General features: G+C 46.4%; 1 protein-coding gene across 1 annotated transcript; it reads left to right on the forward strand.

Annotated features, from left to right (window-relative positions):
• Nucleotides 1-200: 200 nt before the first annotated feature.
• On the forward strand, nt 201-19,071 carry LOC311245335 (uncharacterized protein; the record flags this gene model as incomplete). Its single annotated transcript, XM_084335178.1, has 5 exons — nt 201-332; nt 14,489-15,187; nt 15,365-15,535; nt 18,752-18,853; nt 18,937-19,071. The coding sequence occupies 5 exons, from the start codon at nt 201-203 to the stop codon at nt 19,069-19,071; spliced, it is 1,239 nt and encodes a 412-aa protein (XP_084191304.1).
• Between the last annotated feature and the right edge of the window lie 1,296 nt (nt 19,072-20,367).

Below are 20,367 nucleotides of genomic sequence, written 5' to 3' on the forward strand. Positions count from 1 at the left end.
GTGGTACCCTCCCAAGCCAGTTACCCTAGACCAGTGGTACTCTCTCAAGCCAGTTACCCTAGACCAGTGGCAATCGCTCAAGCCAGTTACACTAGACCAGTGGTACCCTCTCAAGCCAGTTACCCTAGACCAGTGGTACTCTTTCAAGCCAGTTATCCTAGACCAGTGGTACTCTCTGTATTTCTGGTGGCAGCGTGAACATGAACAATCTGGAGGAGGTTCCATTCCAGACTCCGCTGGGCTCCCTGGAGGAGCCTCTGAGAGAGAGAGACCTTGTGACAGCTCCTGACATCATCGTCCCAGATTGCCTCCAGATACTGCGAGACACTCAGGTCATCATAATATCATTGTTACCACCATTACATTTTATTTACAATGCTTTGCTTAAAAACCCAATTTTGTGTTGTAATATTTATATAATATACTATATCAGTGCCTTGCAAAGGTATTGAGACCTTCTTCTTGAGGCAGATTCTTACATCTGTACAGAAAAGAAAGCATTACCTCTACAATAACTAGTTACAAATGCTTGAACGTTGTTATATTTCATTATACTGACATCGCGTCTCGCTCTGCCATAATGAGATATCGTCTCCATGCACCTATTGTGCACATGAAAAAGTTGACACATGCATGTCACTTGCACGTGACCACGCCTACGCCCATGTGTTCCTTCAAAACACAGGAAGTGGTTTGATTGATTGATTGAAAACTTTATTAACAGATTGCAGAATGGGTACAATACAGTACAGCTCAATACACACAATTGTTAAGGGGATGCAGACCAGAGAAAGACTTTCGTCTTGTTTCCACCAGGGTCCCCCATTTTCAATTCATCAGGACATATATGACATACATGACATACAGATAGTCAGTACTGCTACATCTATACATTTATGACATACCAGATTTGCAAATACAGTACTGTTTGTGATACAGAAGGAGTCAAGAAAAGGGAGTATATACATTTGACGTAGAAACTGTACATTGGAGGAGGTTGGGTGGGGGGGGTTGGGTACACTGGGATATTGACAACCATACTGGGTAATTTACATTGGAGGTGGTTGGGGGGGGGGGGGGGGGCACACTGTATAAACAAGCAAAACTGTACATTGAGGGGGGGGAGACTCTGTACAAACAAACAAAATTGTACATTGGACTATTGACAAAACCATACTAGGTAAATGACTGTACATTGGAGGGGGTTGGGTTAGGATATTTACAGGGGCCAGTGTTGAATTGCAGTCTCCCGTAGGTGTCTCTTGAGAGAGGTTTTGAAAGTGGGTAGTGATCCACATTCCTTTACAGCTTTGGGTAGGGCGTTCCACATTGATGTGGCATAATTGCGAAACGTGTTTAGTCCCTTATTTGAGCCGAATCTGGGTTTAACATGATTTGTGGAGCTCCCTCTGGTGTTGTGATCGTGGTATTCACTGACCTTTGGGAAGTATTTTGCCATGTACATGGGTACCTTGGTCGTGTAGTGTATCTTGTAGACCAGGCCCATTGCAAGTTGCTGTACTCTGTCATCTACTCTAAGCCATCCTAGGTTGTCAAAGTGGGCAGGGGTGAGGTGGGTTCTAGGAGTAAGGTCAAGCAGTAGTCTGACCAGTTTGTTTTGAGATGTTTGTAATTTTGTTTTTAGCGCCTTTGAGGTGCTTTGGTACCATGAGGTGCAAGCATAGTCGTAGTACCCCTGAATGAGTCACGCTCATGCCCTTCTTCGTCTTTTTCCAGCGTGAGATTGTTCATAATGCATTTCAACCAGTGGAAGTTATTATGAAGCGAAAGGAGAAATTACACAATGTTGGACTTTCGCCGGAGATTCGCCAGCCCCCGGACCCTTCTCGGCGTATCCAGACGGAACGGCGGCCCTATTCTGGTTTGTCCTCGATTGGCAGTGGACCGACGGACTTCGCACGACGGTCGAGCCACGTCGTGCTCAGGTAGGGCAGACACCGGCAGGTTTTGGTACTAGCATGTTCACTACTGCTCGTTGTCCCGTGAGACGACCGGGTGGTGTGATGAATGAATGAATGAATGAATGAATGAATGAATGAATGAAAACTTTATTTAACAGATTGCAGAATGGGTACAATACAGTACGGCTCAATACATACAATTGTTAAGGGGATGCAGACCTGAGAAAGACGTTTGTCTTGTTTCCATCAGGGTCCCCCATTTTCAATTCATATAGACATATATGACATACATGACATACAGATAGTCAGTACTGCTACATCTATACATTTATGACATACCAGATTTGCAAATACAGTACTGTTTGTGATACAGAAGGAGTCAAGAAAAGGGAGTATATACATTTGACGTAGAAACTGTACATTGGAGGTTGGGTGGGGGGGGTTGGGTACATTGGGATATTGACAACCATACTGGGTAATTTACATTGGAGGTGGTTGGGGGGGGGGGGGGGGCGGGGGGCATACTGTATAAACAAGTAACACTGTACATTGAGGGGGGGGGGGGAGGAGACACTGTACAAACAAACACAATTGTACATTGAACTATTGACAAAACCATACTAGGCAAATGACTGTACATTGGAGGGGGTTGGAATGATTGGGTTAGGATATTTACAGGGGCCAGTGTTGAATTGCAGTCTCCCGTAGGTGTCCCTTGAGAGAGGTTTTGAAAGTGGGTAGTGATCCACATTCCTTTACAGCTTTGGGTAGGGCGTTCCACATTGATGTGGCATAATTGCGAAACGTGTTTAGTCCCTTATTTGAGCCGAATCTGGGTTTGACATGATTTGTGGAGCTCCCTCTGGTGTTGTGATCGTGGTATTCACTGACCTTTGGGAAGTATTTTGACATGTACATGGGTACCTTGGTCGTGTAGTGTATCTTGTAGACCAGGCCCATTGCAAGTTGTTGTACTCTGTCGTCTACTCTAAGCCATCCTAGGTTGTCGAAGTGGGCAGGGGTGAGGTGGGTTCTAGGAGTAAGGTCAAGCAGTAGTCTGACCAGTTTGTTTTGAGATGTTTGTAATTTTGTTTTTAGCGCCTTTGAGGTGCTTTGGTACCATGAGGTGCAAGCATAGTCGTAGTACCCCTGAATGAGTGCTCCTGCCAGAGTCTTCAGGGTGTTCTTGTTTACCAGAGAGGAGATCCGGTACAAGAATCGAGTTCGTTGGTTGACTTTTTTTATTACATTGGATGCCATTTTGTCACAGGAGAGATTAGCCTCTAGGATGGACCCCAGGTAGGTAATTTCATCTTTCCTTGTGACAATATTGTCACCCACTGTAACTGAGAAGCCGTCGGTCTTGCTGAGTTTGTTATTTGAACCGAAGAGAATGGACTCTGTTTTGCCCATGTGTAATGATAGTTTGTTATCAGCGAGCCATATGCAGATTCTGCCTAGTTCCGAGCTGAGGGTTTTTTCAACCTGTAACTTGTTCTTGTCAGAGACCAGCAGGGCTGAGTCGTCCGCAAACAGGAACAAGTTGCAGTCACAAGCTGACGACATGTCATTTGCATAAATTAGGAACAGTAGCGGTCCTAGTATGCTTCCTTGTGGAACACCACAGCTCACTGTGAGGGGGGGGGATAGGGTACCGTTTACCTCCACCATCTGTTCCCTCCCCTCAAGGTAGGATTGCATCCAGCTCACTGATAGACTATCAAAACCAATTGCTTTTAGCTTGTCAATCAGAATGGAGTGATTGACCGTGTCAAAGGCCTTTTGTAGGTCCAGCATGACCATGCCGCAGTATTTGCCTGCGTCCACCTCTTGTTTGATGTGGTCATTCAAATAGAGAAGGCATGTGTCAGTGGAGTGGGATGTTCTGAAGCCAGATTGGAATTCGTAGATTAGATTTTTTTCCGCTAGGTACTTTTCGACCTGTTCGTAGACTATTTTTTCCATGACTTTCGAGATGGAGGTGAGAATAGAAACAGGGCGGTAGTTGCCTGGGTCTAATTTGCTGCCCTTTTTGTGCAGAGGGGTCACCCTCGCAATTTTGAAGTCCTTGGGGACGTGTCCCTGTTTTATGGAGAGGTTTATTATGTGTGTGATGATTGGTGTGATGGCGGCTGCTGAGTCTCTGAGGAATTTGGAGGGGATGTTGTCATGGCCAGTGGCCTTGTTAGGTTGGAGGGCGCTCAGTTTATTGAGTACCTCATCTGTTGTTACCGTTTCCAGCTTGAAGTCGTCCTTGCGGACCCCTAGGTTTTTGTAGAAAGCTACTATGTGTTCTACCCCATAAAGCCCTGAGTGGGAGGGTAGTTTGTTTACCAGTGTTGTGGCTATGTTTGTGAAGAAAATGTTTAAGTAATTGGCTACATCCAGCTTGTCTGTGATGAGCGTGTTGTCAGTTTTTATGTTTATGTTTGAGAATCTGGTTTTAAGTTTTTTACTGCATCCTAGTTGATTATTGAGTAATTTCCAAAGTTCACGTGGTTTGTTTTTGTTTTCCTCAGTTTTGTCATTGATGAAATTCTTTTTTGCAGTTTTGATCATGGAGTTTACGTCGTTTCTTAGTCTGTTTCTTTCTAGTTTGAGTTCAGTCACGTGGGCTTGGAGTTCACTGCTCGTGCTTTTAGTAAGCTTTGACTGACTTTTACGAAACTCAGAGCATTTTTTGTCTCTGGTTTTCATAGCGGCCAGTATTTCGGAGTGCATCCACGGCTCAGCGCGATTTTTTACCCTGGTGGTTCTTAGGGGGGCCATGTCGTTTAGTATTGCTGAGAATTTGGTTTTGAAACCAAGCCATGTTTCGTCAACCAGTGTACCATTGAGTTCATCTGACCAGTCCAGACTCTCCAGTTCAAGGTTGAAGGCCTCGCTAGAGTAGGTTTTGAGGTCTCTAGATGTGACTGTTTTGTGGCAGCCAGCCTTTTGTTTTAGTTTTTTTCGGGTACAGAATATCATATAATGATCACTTAACCCACATGCTATAACCCCTTTATTTGAGATCTTGGACTTGTCGGAGGTCAGAATGAGGTCAATGGTAGTCTGAGTTGATTCACATACACGTGTGGGTTGGGTGATTAGCTGGCTGAGGCCATGCAGATCACAAAACCTACTGAAGGCCTTGAAGACGGGTGCATCTTTTCGTTGCATATCCGTGTTCCAGTCTCCAATAAGAATTTTGTCTACATCCTCAACTCCAGCTAAACACCCATCCATTGTATCATAAAAGCCACTATGATCTGGCGGCCTGTAGACTGTGCCAACCAGTAGGGATTTCGCCCTTTCGAATAGGATTTCCACCCATACAGTTTCAATTGATTTATGATTCAGGTCATTTCTGTTGATGAATTTGGTGTCCTTGTGTATGTACATACAGACACCACCTCCATGTTTGTTCCTATCATTCCTGATTATTGAGTAGTTCTCAATCTCTATCTCTGGATCTTTTACAGAATCGTCGAGCTTAGTTTCTGTGTTTGCTACTTAGTTTAGTGATGGCGTGGGGGGCTGTGTATTTGGATGAATGTGGTCAACATGACACGTTGTTAAATGTTTTTCCAATTATCATGGCGCGCGCAGCTACTGCTAATGCTAATGCCTTCGGGATGCCGCTCCCATGCGTTTCGCGGGGACTATTTCCAGTTTCCCCCCGCTTAACCCTTACATTACTGAAGGTCATCTGTCGGGGTCCCTCCTTGGGTGCGATTGCCTCGTTGGTAGAGTCAGGGTGCGATATCCCGACTCCGCGAGACGCCTTGCTCGCGCGGTTGGTGAGACCAGGCGATGCACAGCGGGAGGGACCGGGCCACCTATCTACGATTCCTAGCGGACCAGCGCCAGTTGGCGGCGGGGGGGCGCTTTGGGATTTTTACCACGTATGGCTACAGAAGTGCCATATGTCGGCGTGGATGGAGAGAACGCTGAGGGCGGGGCTTGTGTTACAGTTTGCACACCCCCACCCTCCGTTTTTGGGTTTGGTACAGACTCTATTGTCAGAGTCCGCGGCAGTGACAGCCCTGGCCGAAGAGCTTCGTTCTCTGGTGGCGAAGCAGGCCATCAAGGATCCCATGGGAGGACGCGATGAGTGGCATTTACTCCCGATATTTTCTGGTGCCCAAGAAATCGGGAGGTGTCAGACCCATACTGGACCTGTCTGCGTTCAATCGGTTGATTGTGGCAAGAAGGTTCAGAATGTTGACCGTCAAACAACTGTCAAGCGCTGTCAGAGTGGGAGACCTCCATAGACCTGAAGGATGCGTATTTTCACATCTCGATCTTCCCTCCTCACAGGAAATACCTACGCTTCCTGTTTCAGGGCATAGCGTACGAGTACCAGAGGCTGCCGTTCGGCTACTCTCTGGCTCCTCGTACCTTCACCAAGTGCGTGGAGACCGCGCTGGGACCTCTGCGTCGTCAGGGGATACGCATTTTATTCTACCTAGACGACATTCTGGTCCTCAGCCGGTTAGAGGAGATCGCCAGGTCAGACTACTACTTGCTACTAGGATACTAGGCTAATAGCAGGCTACTAGGCTACTGGCTACTTTGCTACTAGGCTACTAGGATACTAGGCTAATAGTAGGCTAATAGGCTACTAGGCTACTGGCTACTTTGCTACTAGGATACTAGGCTAATAGTAGGCTAAGAGGCTGCTAGGCTACTGGCTACTTTGCTACTAGGCTACTAGACTATTAGGCTACTGGCTACTTTGCTACTAGGATACTAGGCTAATAGCAGGCTAGGAGGCTACTAGGCTACTGGCTACTTTGCTACTAGGCTACTAGGATACTAGGCTAATAGTAGGCTAATAGGCTACTAGGCTACTGGCTACTTTGCTACTAGGATACTAGGCTAATAGTAGACTAAGAGGCTACTAGGCTACTGGCTACTTTGCCACTAGGCTACTAGACTATTAGGCTACTGGCTACTTTGCTACTAGGATACTAGGCTAATAGTAGGCTAAGAGGCTACTAGGCTACTGGCTACTTTGCTACTAGACTATTAGGCTACTGGCTACTTTGCTACTAGGATACTAGGCTAATAGCAGGCTACTAGGCTACTGGCTACTTTGCTACTAGGCTACTAGGCTAATAGTAGGCTAATAGGCTACTAGGCTACTGGCTACTTTGCTACTAGGATACTAGGCTAATAGTAGGCTAAGAGGCTACTAGGCTACTGGCTACTTTGCTACTAGGCTACTAGACTATTAGGCTACTGGCTACTTTGCTACTAGGATACTAGGCTAATAGCAGGCTAGGAGGCTACTAGGCTACTGGCTACTTTGCTACTAGGATACTAGGCTAATAGTAGGCTAATAGGCTACTAGGCTACTGGCTACTTTGCTACTAGGATACTAGGCTAATAGTAGGCTAAGAGGCTACTAGGCTACTGGCTACTTTGCTACTAGGCTACTAGACTATTAGGCTACTGGCTACTTTGCTACTAGGATACTAGGCTAATAGTAGGCTAAGAGGCTACTAGGCTACTGGCTACTTTGCTACTAGGCTACTAGACTATTAGGCTACTGGCTACTTTGCTACTAGGATACTAGGCTAATAGCAGGCTAGGAGGCTACTAGGCTACTGGCTACTTTGCTACTAGGCTACTAGGATACTAGGCTAATAGTAGGCTAATAGGCTACTAGGCTACTGGCTACTTTGCTACTAGGATACTAGGCTAATAGTAGACTAAGAGGCTACTAGGCTACTGGCTACTTTGCCACTAGGCTACTAGACTATTAGGCTACTGGCTACTTTGCTACTAGGATACTAGGCTAATAGTAGGCTAAGAGGCTACTAGGCTACTGGCTACTTTGCTACTAGGCTACTAGACTATTAGGCTACTGGCTACTTTGCTACTAGGATACTAGGCTAATAGCAGGCTACTAGGCTACTGGCTACTTTGCTACTAGGCTACTAGGATACTAGGCTAATAGTAGGCTAATAGGCTACTAGGCTACTGGCTACTTTGCTACTAGGATACTAGGCTAATAGTAGGCTAAGAGGCTACTAGGCTACTGGCTACTTTGCTACTAGGCTACTAGACTATTAGGCTACTGGCTACTTTGCTACTAGGATACTAGGCTAATAGCAGGCTAGGAGGCTACTAGGCTACTGGCTACTTTGCTACTAGGATACTAGGCTAATAGTAGGCTAATAGGCTACTAGGCTACTGGCTACTTTGCTACTAGGATACTAGGCTAATAGTAGGCTAAGAGGCTACTAGGCTACTGGCTACTTTGCTACTAGGCTACTAGACTATTAGGCTACTGGCTACTTTGCTACTAGGATACTAGGCTAATAGTAGGCTAAGAGGCTACTAGGCTACTGGCTACTTTGCTACTAGGCTACTAGACTATTAGGCTACTGGCTACTTTGCTACTAGGATACTAGGCTAATAGCAGGCTAGGAGGCTACTAGGCTACTGGCTACTTTGCTACTAGGCTACTAGGATACTAGGCTAATAGTAGACTAATAGGCTACTAGGCTACTGGCTACTTTGCTACTAGGATACTAGGCTAATAGTAGGCTACTGGGATACTAGGCTACTGGCTACTTTGCTACTAAGACACTAGGCTAATAGCAGGTTAAGAGGCTACTAGGCTACTGGCTACTTTGCTACTAGGCTACTAGGCTAATAGTAGGCTAATAGGCTACTAGGCTACTGGCTACTAGGATACTAGGCTACTAGTAGGCTAATAGGCTACTAGGCTACTAGCTACTTTGCTACTAGGCTAATAGTAGGCTAATAGACTACTAGGCTACTGGCTACTTTGCTACTAGGACACTAGGCTAATAGCAGGCTAAGAGGCTACTAGGCTACTGGCTACTTTGCTACTAGGCTACTAGGATACTAGGCTAATAGTAGGCTAATAGGCTACTAGGCTACTGGCTACTTTGCTACTAGGACGCTAGGCTAATAGCAGGCTAAGAGGCTACTAGGCTACTGGCTACTTTGATACTAAGACACTAGGCTAATAGCAGGCTAAGAGGCTACTAGGCTACTGGCTACTTTGCTACTAAGACACTAGGCTAATAGCAAGCTAAGAGGCTACTAGGCTACTGGCTACTTTGCTACTAAGACACTAGGCTAATAGCAGGCTAAGAGGCTACTGGCTACTTTGCTACTAGGCTACTAGGCTACTGGCTACTTTGCTACTAGGCTACTAGGCTAATAGCAGGCTAAGAGGCTATTAGGCTACTGGCTACTTTGCTACTAGGCACTAGGATACTAGGCTAATAGTAGGCTAATAGGCTACTAGGCTACTGGCTACTTTGCTACTAGGACGCTAGGCTAATAGCAGGCTAAGAGGCTACTAGGCTACTGGCTACTTTGCTACTAGGATACTAGGCTAATAGTAGGCTAATAGGCTACTAGGCTACTGGCTACTTTGCTACTAGGCTACTGAGCTATCTGCACATCTATCATGTGCTACTATGATCTGTAGATAGCCCATGTATACCATATAAATATTGTCATTTAATAAAGAATTATTAAATCAAAGGTATCTGTATGTATGTTATTCCCACTAAGAGTCCTCTACCGTTAAGTGAACACACAGCCACAACATCTATCATGTGCTATTATGATGTGTAAATAGCCCATGTATATCCATGTAAGATAATCGTACCTATTTAATGTCATGAACTAAGCATCACGTCAGACACAATCTATAAATCAGAGTCACTACAGACAGATATCATTCTCTGTCATCGAGAGAGAGAGAGAGAGAGACAGAGAGAGAGAGCGTCAAATGACACGATACAACGAAACCCCACTAAGCCATGAACCCTAGCCCGTTCTGTAGAGGACCCTGGCGTGGTGGCTCCCTGACCTCTCTCTCTCTCTCTCTCTCTCTCTCTCTCTCTCTCTCTCTCTCTCTCTCTCTCTCTCTCTCTCTCTCTCTCTCTCTCTCTCTCTCTCGTGTGTGTGTGTGTATTTGCAGATCCTCCACACACACACACACACACACACACACACACACTCGCGCTCACACACATAGGGGGGCATCTCCGGTGCCATGGCCGGTGGCCGGCCGCCAGCCCCCGGGAGAATGCCCCTCCGGCAGGACACCGGACTCCGGCCCTCTGGAGGTTCCGTCCTGGCAGGGCGGTTACGGCGCTGTCCGTGATGCGCCTGCTCGGTATGATGGCATCTGCTCAAACTGTGGTCCCTCTTGGCCTCCCCTTCATGAGGAGGATACAGAGGTGGTTTTTCAGTATGGTCTTGCCCGCTGCCCCCTACTGCGTCGGTCCGACACGTCCCCCCCATCCCCTGTGAGAGGCAAGTGGAAGCAGCTGAAGGTTCCCGTGTCAGTACCGGGGTCCCCATGGGCAGCAGGCCATCACACGTCACGGTCTTCACCGACGCCTCCCTCATGGGATGGGGGGGACGTGTCGGACCGACGCAGTAGGGGGCAGCGGGCAAGACCATGCTGCCCGGTCTGCACTACATATCAATGTGTTGGAATTGAAGGCAGTGCTTCTAGTCCTCAAGCAGCTCGGCCACCAAGGACAACGCAGGATCTCAGGGCTACCGATCAACTGTTTGTTTGTTACGGTGGCTCTCGCGCGGGTAAGGCGCTGTCCAAGCAACACCTGTCACATTGGTTATGCGAGGGAATTGCCCTCTGCTACACTTTGGCCAGACAGGTTCCCCCCGCAGGCGTCAGGGCACACTCCACTTGTGGAGTGGCGGCCTCCGCTCCCCTGTTTGGGGGGGGCCTCGGTGGAGGACGGTGGAGGCTTCTTGGTCCTCCCCGGGTCCTTTTGTTAGGTTTTACCTCATGGACATGACTGGGGGCTCTGTCTCCCAGGCAGTCCTAAGGGCCGGGACCTCTCCTGCTCCCCGCCATTAGGTGGGCTAGCAGGTGTGTGTGGGTGTGGACCATGGAGTGCTCTGTCACACATGGTCCTGCTTGCACTGTGCGTTCTAGGGTGACTGGTCCCTTTTTCCGCACATTGGTTGTAGTTGACTGCCCCCCCCCCCCTCGTTAGTGAGTAAAAGGTTTTTAATCACACTGGGATGTTCTGTAGAAGTAGACCAAGAATAATATTTGTATATTGGAATAAACCAAAGATTAATTCAAGTGGATTTGGACCTAAATTACAAAATATGGAGCAAGGCAAAAGTTGAGAAAAGGGGCAGGTTCAAATCGTCATTGTGTGTTTTACTTACTTACTTACTTACGCCTTTTACCCCGTTTGGGGCATAGGCCGTCAACAAGGGTTCTCCAAGCATCCCGATCCTGAGCCAACCTCTCAAGCTGGCCCCAGGTGTGTCCCATCTTCTTGGCATCGTCTTCCAAGTCTCTGCGCCAGGTGTTTCGTGGTCGGCCTCGCTTTCTTTTCCCTTGGGGGTTCCACCTGAGAGATTGTCTTGTGATGCTCAGGGATGGTTTACGGAGTGTATGGCCAATCCATCTCCAACGCCGTTGGAGAATCTCTTTCTCTGCTGGCTGTTGTTGTGTTCGTTGCCACAGGTCTTTATTGCTGATGGTGTTAGGCCAGCGAATCTGGAGGATTCGGCGCAGACAGGTGTTTAGGAAAACTTGTAATTTATTGGTTGTTGTGACAGTGGTCCTCCAGGTCTCAGCGCCATAGAGTAGGACTGACTTCACGTTGGTGTTAAATATCCTGATCTTGGTTGTGATGGAAATGTCTCTTGAGCTCCAGATGTTTTTTAGTTGGAGAAAGGCTCCTCTGGCCTTGCCAATCCTGGCTCTCACATCAGCATCTGTTCCACCTTGCTTGTTAACCATGCTGCCCAGGTAGGTGAAGTTGTCTACCTCTTCCAACGCTTCTCCTTCCAGAATGATGGGTGATGTGTTGTCAGAATTGATTCTCATGACCTTGCTCTTCCCTCTGTGGATGTTAAGCCCAAGCCGAGTAGAGTTGTCAGCGATGGTACTGGTCTTTTCCTGCATCTGCTGCTGGGTGTGAGAGAGAAGGGCCAGGTCATCTGCAAAGTCGAGGTCTTCTAACTGCGTCCATAATGTCCATTGTATGCCATTTCGTTTCTCTGCCGTGGATTGCTTCATGACCCAGTCTATTGCCAGCAGGAACAGAAATGGTGACAACAAACAGCCCTGTCTCACTCCAGTTTTTATCTGGAAGGCGTCGGTGGGTTGACCGCCATGAATTACCCTGCAGGTCATCCCCTCATAGGAGTTCCTGATGATATTTCTGTACTTCTCTGGCACTCCGTAGTGTCTGAGTAGCTTCCAGAGGGTCTCTCTATTTACGCTGTCGAAAGCCTTTTCATAGTCAATGAAATTAATGAATAGGGGTGAATTCCACTCTAATGACTGCTCCAGTATTATCCGCAGTGTTGCAATCTGGTCTGTGCAGGATCTGTTTTTGCGGAAGCCCGCCTGGTGGTCTCGTAGCTGTGGGTCGACTGCGTCCTTCATCCGGTCCAGTAAAATCCTGTTGAATACTTTTCCTGGGATGGAGAGTAATGTGATCCCTCTGTAGTTTGCACATTGCACATTGTGTGTTTGAATCTCCCTAAAGCTCAACGCCCATTGGATCCGGATAGTAAGGTTGATTTGGACATGACGTCACTAGGCGGATCCAGTGTTTCATTATAAATATGGGGCCACAAGACTGGGAGATCAGATCAGAGAGAAAGGCGAAAGAAGACGACAAAAGAAGACAAGACTGGACACCTCGTCGATTGAGGACGAATCATATTCCCGCTGCCATAGAAGTGATCACGGAAGACTTTGGCTGATAAGATCAGCAGACATTTAAGTTTGGATGCCGAGAAGAACTTGAACTGTTGTACACTATACATCAAGTGTTTTTGAGAAGCTACTATTGATTGCTTTTTGTGGTCAATAAATCAAGAAGACGTTGAGCGAATGTGTGGACATCCATTCTTAACAAGAATACTACATTTGGTTTGACAACAACGCAAGTATAGTGTATCAGAAGAAGATACGATAGCGCCTTATAAATAAAATGCATTATTATTATCATCCAGGAGGGAAAAGACACTTTGGATAGTAGGGACCGCATCTCTGCCTGTCCTGGCCAGGAAACACTTTGCAACTGTGATCTCCTCTGGCGAGGGATTGCAGCAATTCCACTGAGAGAAACTGGTCTGAGGCTGGATAACATGCCTGTATGCCTCTCATAAGTTGTTCTCCAACTCATGAGAACCTGCTCTCAAGCTCTTGCAGCATTCTGTCGAGGACTGGATAGAACATGTCTCAGCTGATCTCCTGAGCTGAGGTCTGAGCTTGTGCCACAAGATGACTCAACTACATACTCGTCCATCCCTTTCTACTTCCTCCTTTGGCTGGTAGTATGTTCCTCAATCCCAAGGCCATTACATATGGCCTTTTTTCCTGTCATACATGTCCACTGCCATCTCTGAGGTGCGATAACCTTTGAGTGTGTCCTGCACTGTGCTTTTAAATAGTACAGAACTAGAGCTAGGTGGTCTGTAGGTACTGTATATTTATTTCATAAATAGTGTTATTTATTTCATTAATAGTGTTAATATTTATTTCCTGACTTTTTTTTCTGTGAAGATCCCAGAAAGGGTTATTAATATTTGGTTATGTGTGGCTTTCTGGAAAACAATAAATGTTTACGTTTAGGCACCCCTGCGATCGTCACACTTTTTCTGTTACAAACTGACCCCGGCCCCCACCAGAGAAGGAAAAAGTTATGTGGCCCTCACAGGAAAAGGTTTGGGGACCCCTGCCTAACTGCTCCCGATGAGAAGGTTGGCACCTTTGCATGATCGCCTTCGCTGTCGGTGTGTGAATGTGTGAGTGAATGTGAGAATGTGACGCATAAGTTGTAAAGCACTTTGGGATAAAAGCAGTCCATTTACCAGGTCACTGAGTTCAAGTTCCTGGGTCTCAGTGTGAGTGAGACCCTGTCCTGGAGCACCAACACCGCCTCAGTGATCGGAAAAGCTCAGCAACGCCTATACTACCTAAGGAAGCTGAAGCAAGCTGGCCTGCCACGAAATCTCCTTGTCAACTTCTACCATTGTGCGGTTGAGAGTGTGCTGACCTACGTTGTGTGTCTGTGTGGTTCTCCAGCTGCACAAAGGCAGAGCAAGAGGCTCTACAGAGGGTGGCGAAGGCGGCAGGCAGGATCGTCGGGACTCCTCTACCAAACATCACCTTCGTCTTCACCTCCCGCTGCCTCCACCGCTCCAAGTGTATTATCAAGGACCAGTCTCACCCAACACATCACCTCTTTCAGCTCCTTCCCTCAGGGAGGAGATACCGGTCCATACATGTGAAGAGTTCAAGATTTATGAACAGCTTTTTCCCCCAAGCAGTCAGACTGTTAAACTCTCACTGACTGTCCCCTCACGTGCACCATGCACTTTACCTGGACTTGATAACCACTATGTTTACCGCTCATCATGCACTTTATTATTTAAAATATTCTGTTATATGTACAGTGTTATGTGTTACATGTATATATGTATACTACGGTCTGTGGGAGCTCCCCTGAAATTTCGTTGTATACTTGTGTGCAATGACAATTAAAAGTCTATTCTATTCTATGTGGTTTTTATTGCAGTATGAGTTCACCCTGGAGAACTGGGTCTTGACTGGGCTGCAGTATGATTACCACACGGGAACACAGCCAGTCCCTCATGGCCGTGGCGTTCCCCCATCCTGCCCTCCATACTGGTTGACCTTCAACACTCCTCAGCAGAGTCGCTGGGCCAGCTGGAAGAGCAGTGACCTGTGGGAACCCGACCCTCGACCCCGGAGCTACAGCCTGACCCCTGTGGATGCCCGCCGTCTGCGCCACCGCACCGCCAAGCCCTTCAACTCTGACGTGGAGGACGATGCCAGTTATTCTGAGGATGGCGCCGGTTATTCCGAGGACGACGAAGGCGCCGTCTCTGAGGATAAGCCGTGTCAACCTTCCAGGGGCAGAGAGAGGCTACGGAACGTTGCGTCAAAAGACCCGCTGTCCAGAGTGAAAGAGCTCCACAACCTCGGCCCCTCCCCTCACTGCTCTCCTCGGAGCCTTGGCCGCCAGAGCGGAACCTCCTCGGGAGAATGCGGACGAGCGCCGCTCTCCGCGCCGGAGCAGACAAGCCCTCTGCGCCATGGGCGGAGACGCGGCAGGAAAAGGCAGAAGTTGTTAGGCTCCGCGGGCAGAAAGACCACCCTCGCGTCGCAGCAGGCATCCCATCCCGCACCTCCACCCAGGCCTCAGCAGGCACGACCCTCCTCAGCAGGACCCGTCAGGAGCCACAGGCAGCAGGTGAGCCGGTTCCGACCCGCTGCCCCCCCCCCCCCCCCCACACTTCTCTCAAACGGTAATTCCATGCTTACTGTCCTCACGCTATAATCACTATCAGACAGTAGGTGGCGCTCCCCCACTACACCGTTGGTGATTTAGCCTATCCTGACTCCATGTTGCTTTGTTCCCCTTTTACAGACGCGACGGACTGCCAGCTCCCATGGGCTTTTCTGTGACTCATCTGCAGAGCTGCTGTCGGCTCTCAGCGAGGAGGAACGGGAGATACTTGAAGCCATCACTGAGCAGGGCTACCTTCTAGGAACAGCTCTTTGGGCGTTACAGAAGACAGGGTATCGGTGTCCAGAGAAGGTAGGTACTCTGACAGGGAGCATGTCTATGTTCCCCGCTTGATTGATTGAACATTTTAGACCACCAGCCCTGATTCCAAACTCTAACCGTAACCAACTTCAAAAGAGGGCCTAAGCTTAACCAGTTCGAAACAAGGCGGACATTAATAATTAATAAAATTGTAAAAATGTATAAAATGTTCAATCAATTAAGCAGGGAACATGGGACCCGGGGAACATCCCTTCCTCCCCTCTCCTGTGTGGCGCGGCAGGCCCCCCCCCCCCCAAGTGCTCCCTCCCTCTGTCTCTCCCTCTCTCTGTCTCTCCCTCTCTATCTCTCTCTCTCTCCCTCCAGAGCAGTGGTTCCCAACCTTTTTCCCCCCAGGGACCCCCAAACATCTCTGATGAAATTCGCGGACCCCCTCCTAATAAGATACCATACATTTTTTTTTTTTTTTCATTTTAATAACAAACTGCTTATACACAGGCATATGCATCACAATTAGACCCACTATGCTTCTTTGACTTGTGCCTTCAATCAACAAATCTCATCTTGCACCATATGCATTTCAAAATGTTTGGCCAATATTCAAATGCTGTATTCATCCTCTCAAATCAGGCCCTAATGGTGAACGGTTTGCATTTATGGAACAAATCAATGCAACAAATTAAACTAAATATGAGACAGGAAATTCCAATCAGTAGCAGAGAGAATCTGTCCTAGCTGGGTTTAATACCTTTTTTTTGTCATTTTAATAACAAACTGCTTATACACAGGCATATGCATCACAATTAGACCCACTATGCTTCTTTAACTTGTGCCTTCAATCAACAAATCTCATCTTGCACCATATGCATTTCAAAATGTTTGGCCAATATTCAAATCCTGTATTCATCCTCTCAAATCAGTCCCTAATGGTGAACGGTTTGCATTTATGGAACAAATCAATGCAACAAATTAAACTAAATATGAGACAGGAAATTCCAATCAGTAGCAGAGAGAATCTGTCCTAGCTGGGTTTAATACCTTTTTTTGTCATTTTAATAACAAACTGCTTATACACAAGCATATGCATCATAATTAGACCCACTATGCTTCTTTGACTTGTGCCTTCAATCAACAAATCTAATCTTGCACCTTATGTATTTCAAAATTTTGGCCAATATTCAAATCCTGTATTCATCCTCTCAAATCAGGCCCTAATGGTGAACGGTTTGCATTTATGTTGAATGAAGTAAGAATCCACTGCAGTAAAAATATCCTCACCTCGAGTGGTGGTAGTAAGGTTGACTGACATGAGAATGTCCTGCTTCAGATCCTCATTTTCAATATATTGCACATAAACGATGAGCACAGCCTCGTCTGCGACAGTTGTAGTTTCATCAAGTTGTATGGCAAATGGACCCTTTCTAAGCTTTTCTGACAGCTGCTGCTCGCAATCACTTGACATCTTATCAATTCGGTATTTCACTACATTGTTCGAGAGTGGTACTGATTTTAGTTTATCCGCCACCTGTGGGCCGCACAGTTTCTAAACCATTTTGATGCAGGCTGGTTTGATGAGCTGCTCGCCAATATTGTGCGGTTTCTTTGCTTTTGCAATTAAAAGCGAACACTCAAAGGAGGCTTCGGTAGCCTTCTGTAAATCACTGCCACCCCTGCTCCACGCTACTCTAACATCAACAGGCTTGTTCGCCTTGAGAGACTGTTCTTTCCTCCGAAAAAAGTCTGGATCCTTCCCAACGGTTTCTGGGTGCTTAGACGCCTGATGTCTCTTCAGCTTGCTGGGCTTCAGGCTCGAGTTTGCCAACTTTTCTCCACAAATCACACACTCAGGTCGTTTGTCTGGTCCCTCAGTGAAGCCCATGGTGATGTAATTTTCGCGATTGCTGTAGGTCCTAACTTTTTTTGCAGATGAGCTGCCATCATCTCCTTTTCGTTTGTCACACATTTTCGCCTCTGGTGGCTGACTGCAGACGAGCCGAGAAAGTTAACTAGCGTGCTAGGCTAGCTACAGAAAGTGATACAGTCAACTGATTCGCGTTTTAGCGGCTACCCGGTAGCCTTACTGTTAACATTCAAAAATCATGTCTAGATGTTTATTTATTTATCTTTATTTTTTTATTGTAGTGGAGAGACTATTCATGCTTCTGATGATAAAAAAAAAAAAAAAAACGACCTCAAATCATCTGTGGTCTGGCGGACCCCCTGCGCGGACCCTTTTAGGTCCGCGGACCCCAGGTTGGGAATCACTGCTCCAGAGTATGCAGAGGTGTCAGGTTTCAATCTGCCTCGCAATCTATTGATTGTGGGGACCTTTCCTCTAGCATCACCATCACACCAAACTTATATTTTCAAATGAGGGAAACTCTTTGAACGTTAGCCTAGTTCCACACTTTTGGTCACCCCATGACCTGGCCTTTCCTCTAGTACCACCCTCAGGCCAAAAGCAATATCAGGATATCTCCAAAAGCAATGGCCAGATTACCATAACATTTTTGTTTTGTACATTCATGACCCCAAGATGAAAATCATCAAGGTAAAACCTTCCATTTTCAAATAAGCACATTTCCTGACCCGTTAGTCGTCCCAAAACATGCTATGAATATTCATGATCCCCTGGGAGAAACAAGTTGATTTGAGCCGTGACCTTCTCCAGCACCTCCATGTGGTTTTAAAGTTTGAGACTGGCAATAATAAATCAAATTTAAAAAATCTTGTTTCTGTCAACTATCCAGTAAAATGCATGTGAAAGTAACAGCAAAGTGTGGAGATTGTAGCCTTGGCAGAGGTTTGCACTCTACTGAGCGCATTCTTCTAGTTGACATGTGAAACTAAATCTAGAGCAAAAACATCCTAAACATGCCTAACTTGTGTTATTGATCTTTATCTAGGCCCAATATCAGGGCTTTCCCTCAACAATGGTATAAGGGAGCGAGCAGCGCTACCATGTGGTTTCTTTTATATATTACATTTGTTTGCAGTGAAAGCTTGGTCCTGTGTGCAAGCGTGCATGTGTTTGTCTTCAACATTAAACTATTGTGCAACTGTATGACACTGTACTTCAATAAATAACTTATTTGGAACTTAGCCTTGTTTGCTATTTGATTGAAATTATGTTTTTAAGTTGCAGGATGCAGGAAATGACAGCAAATGGCTTTCATTATGTTTTCGCCTCCCCGGTAGGGGGCACAGCCACCCTCCACATCCTAATGTAGGTGTCCTCTTCCCCCACAGATCTTGAGTTACTTGGCTGCAAGTGATCGCCTGTGTGAGTCCGGCTACGACGAGGCACTGGTGGAAGAGGCCCTGGAGATGTTCCAAAACTGTGAGAGCAAGGTGACGAGTCTCTTCAAAAACACCAAACAAGAACATGTTCATATTTAGTACTGTGCCAATAACACTTGCTTCTTACATTTCAGGCTGTGGAGTTTCTGCGCCTCCTGACACAGTTCAATGAGATGGGCTTCCAGCAGAGTGCAATCAAAGAGGTGCTGCTCATCCACGAGAACCACAGAGAGAGGGCTCTTGAAGAGCTCATGACACGCATGACTTAGATCAGGGGTTCCCAAAGTGGGGGTCGCGAGCCGCCGTTTTTTTTTTTATGCAGTCAGGCCACTGAATTTAGATGCAGGCCAGGCCAGTGTTTCTAGTTGCAGCAGCGCAATAGTTAGATAACCTAGGTGGGGAACAACCAGGAGATCACTGCAACTCACACAAGTTGGAGAACTATCTCTCTCTCTCTCACACACACACAAAGGGAGCCGCACTTACAAAAAACTGTTGTTGCTAATCATTGACACATGCTAGCCTGTAATAATCCCCCCCAGAAAAATCTACTTTGCATTTGATACATTGCAAATATATGCCATTACACACACTGGCATTTAAAGGGTTAGAATTATAAAATGAATATGTGGTGTTATGATCAGGGCTAAAGTTGAATAAAAGATTGCATTTTTTTTTCAATCAGACATTACAAAAAAAAACAGAAAATCCATCAAAATCAGTGTTGTTGTTGCGGTTTAACAATAATTTGTGATGCCATCACAAACACTGGCAACAAAAATGTCCTGGTGGGGGACCCCCAGCTTAAAAGTGGCCTAACTGGGGCTATATTTTGCACTATTTCCTGGCCTGAATGATTTCCCCAGTCCGGCCCTGGTTAAAAGCCTCCAATGCTTATTAGTGTGTGCGTTTGAACATTTGCATGTTTTAACCATGCATTTCAATTTTTTTTACCCCCTATAATAGTGGGGGTTGTGGCTCTCCGACACCGTTATTTGGGGGTTGTGGCCTGAAAAGTTTGGGAACCCCTGACTTAGATGAGTTAAAAGTGCTATAGATAACAATCTAATGTAGAGTAATACTTTAATACAAAATAATGCATCCAGAGCTTTTAGAAAAGGTGCAAGAAAAAAAAGTGATTTATTAATTTATCATTTTTTTTGCGAGTCCAAAATGTGTGCCGTTTACATTTGTAAATGCATAGACGCATCCCGCATCTACTTCGTTTCCCCATGTGCAATGCAGCTGTTTGGATGAATGACATGCTGGTGCTCTAGTGCAACATCTAGTGGCTGAATGTTATCCAGGGGCACAGCGCCACCATGCGTTTAAAAGTGCAGTGAAAGCTTGGGGCCAGTTTAGAAACTTGACACACCATTGTCTAGTCTATTGAAAATTGTATTAATAGATTGGGAATTCAATACACACAATTGTTAAGGGGATGCAGACCAGAGAAAGACTTAGTCTTGTTTACATCAGGGTCCCCCATTTTCAATGAATAATGAATTGTAAGTAAGGGTGCAATTAGCACTGCGCAAATCCATTCTTTGTGGATCCCACCCTAA

The sequence above is a fragment of the Notolepis coatsorum genome (genome assembly GCF_963971535.1).
Source record: "Notolepis coatsorum genome assembly, chromosome: 18".
Taxonomy (NCBI): domain Eukaryota; kingdom Metazoa; phylum Chordata; class Actinopteri; order Aulopiformes; family Paralepididae; genus Notolepis; species Notolepis coatsorum.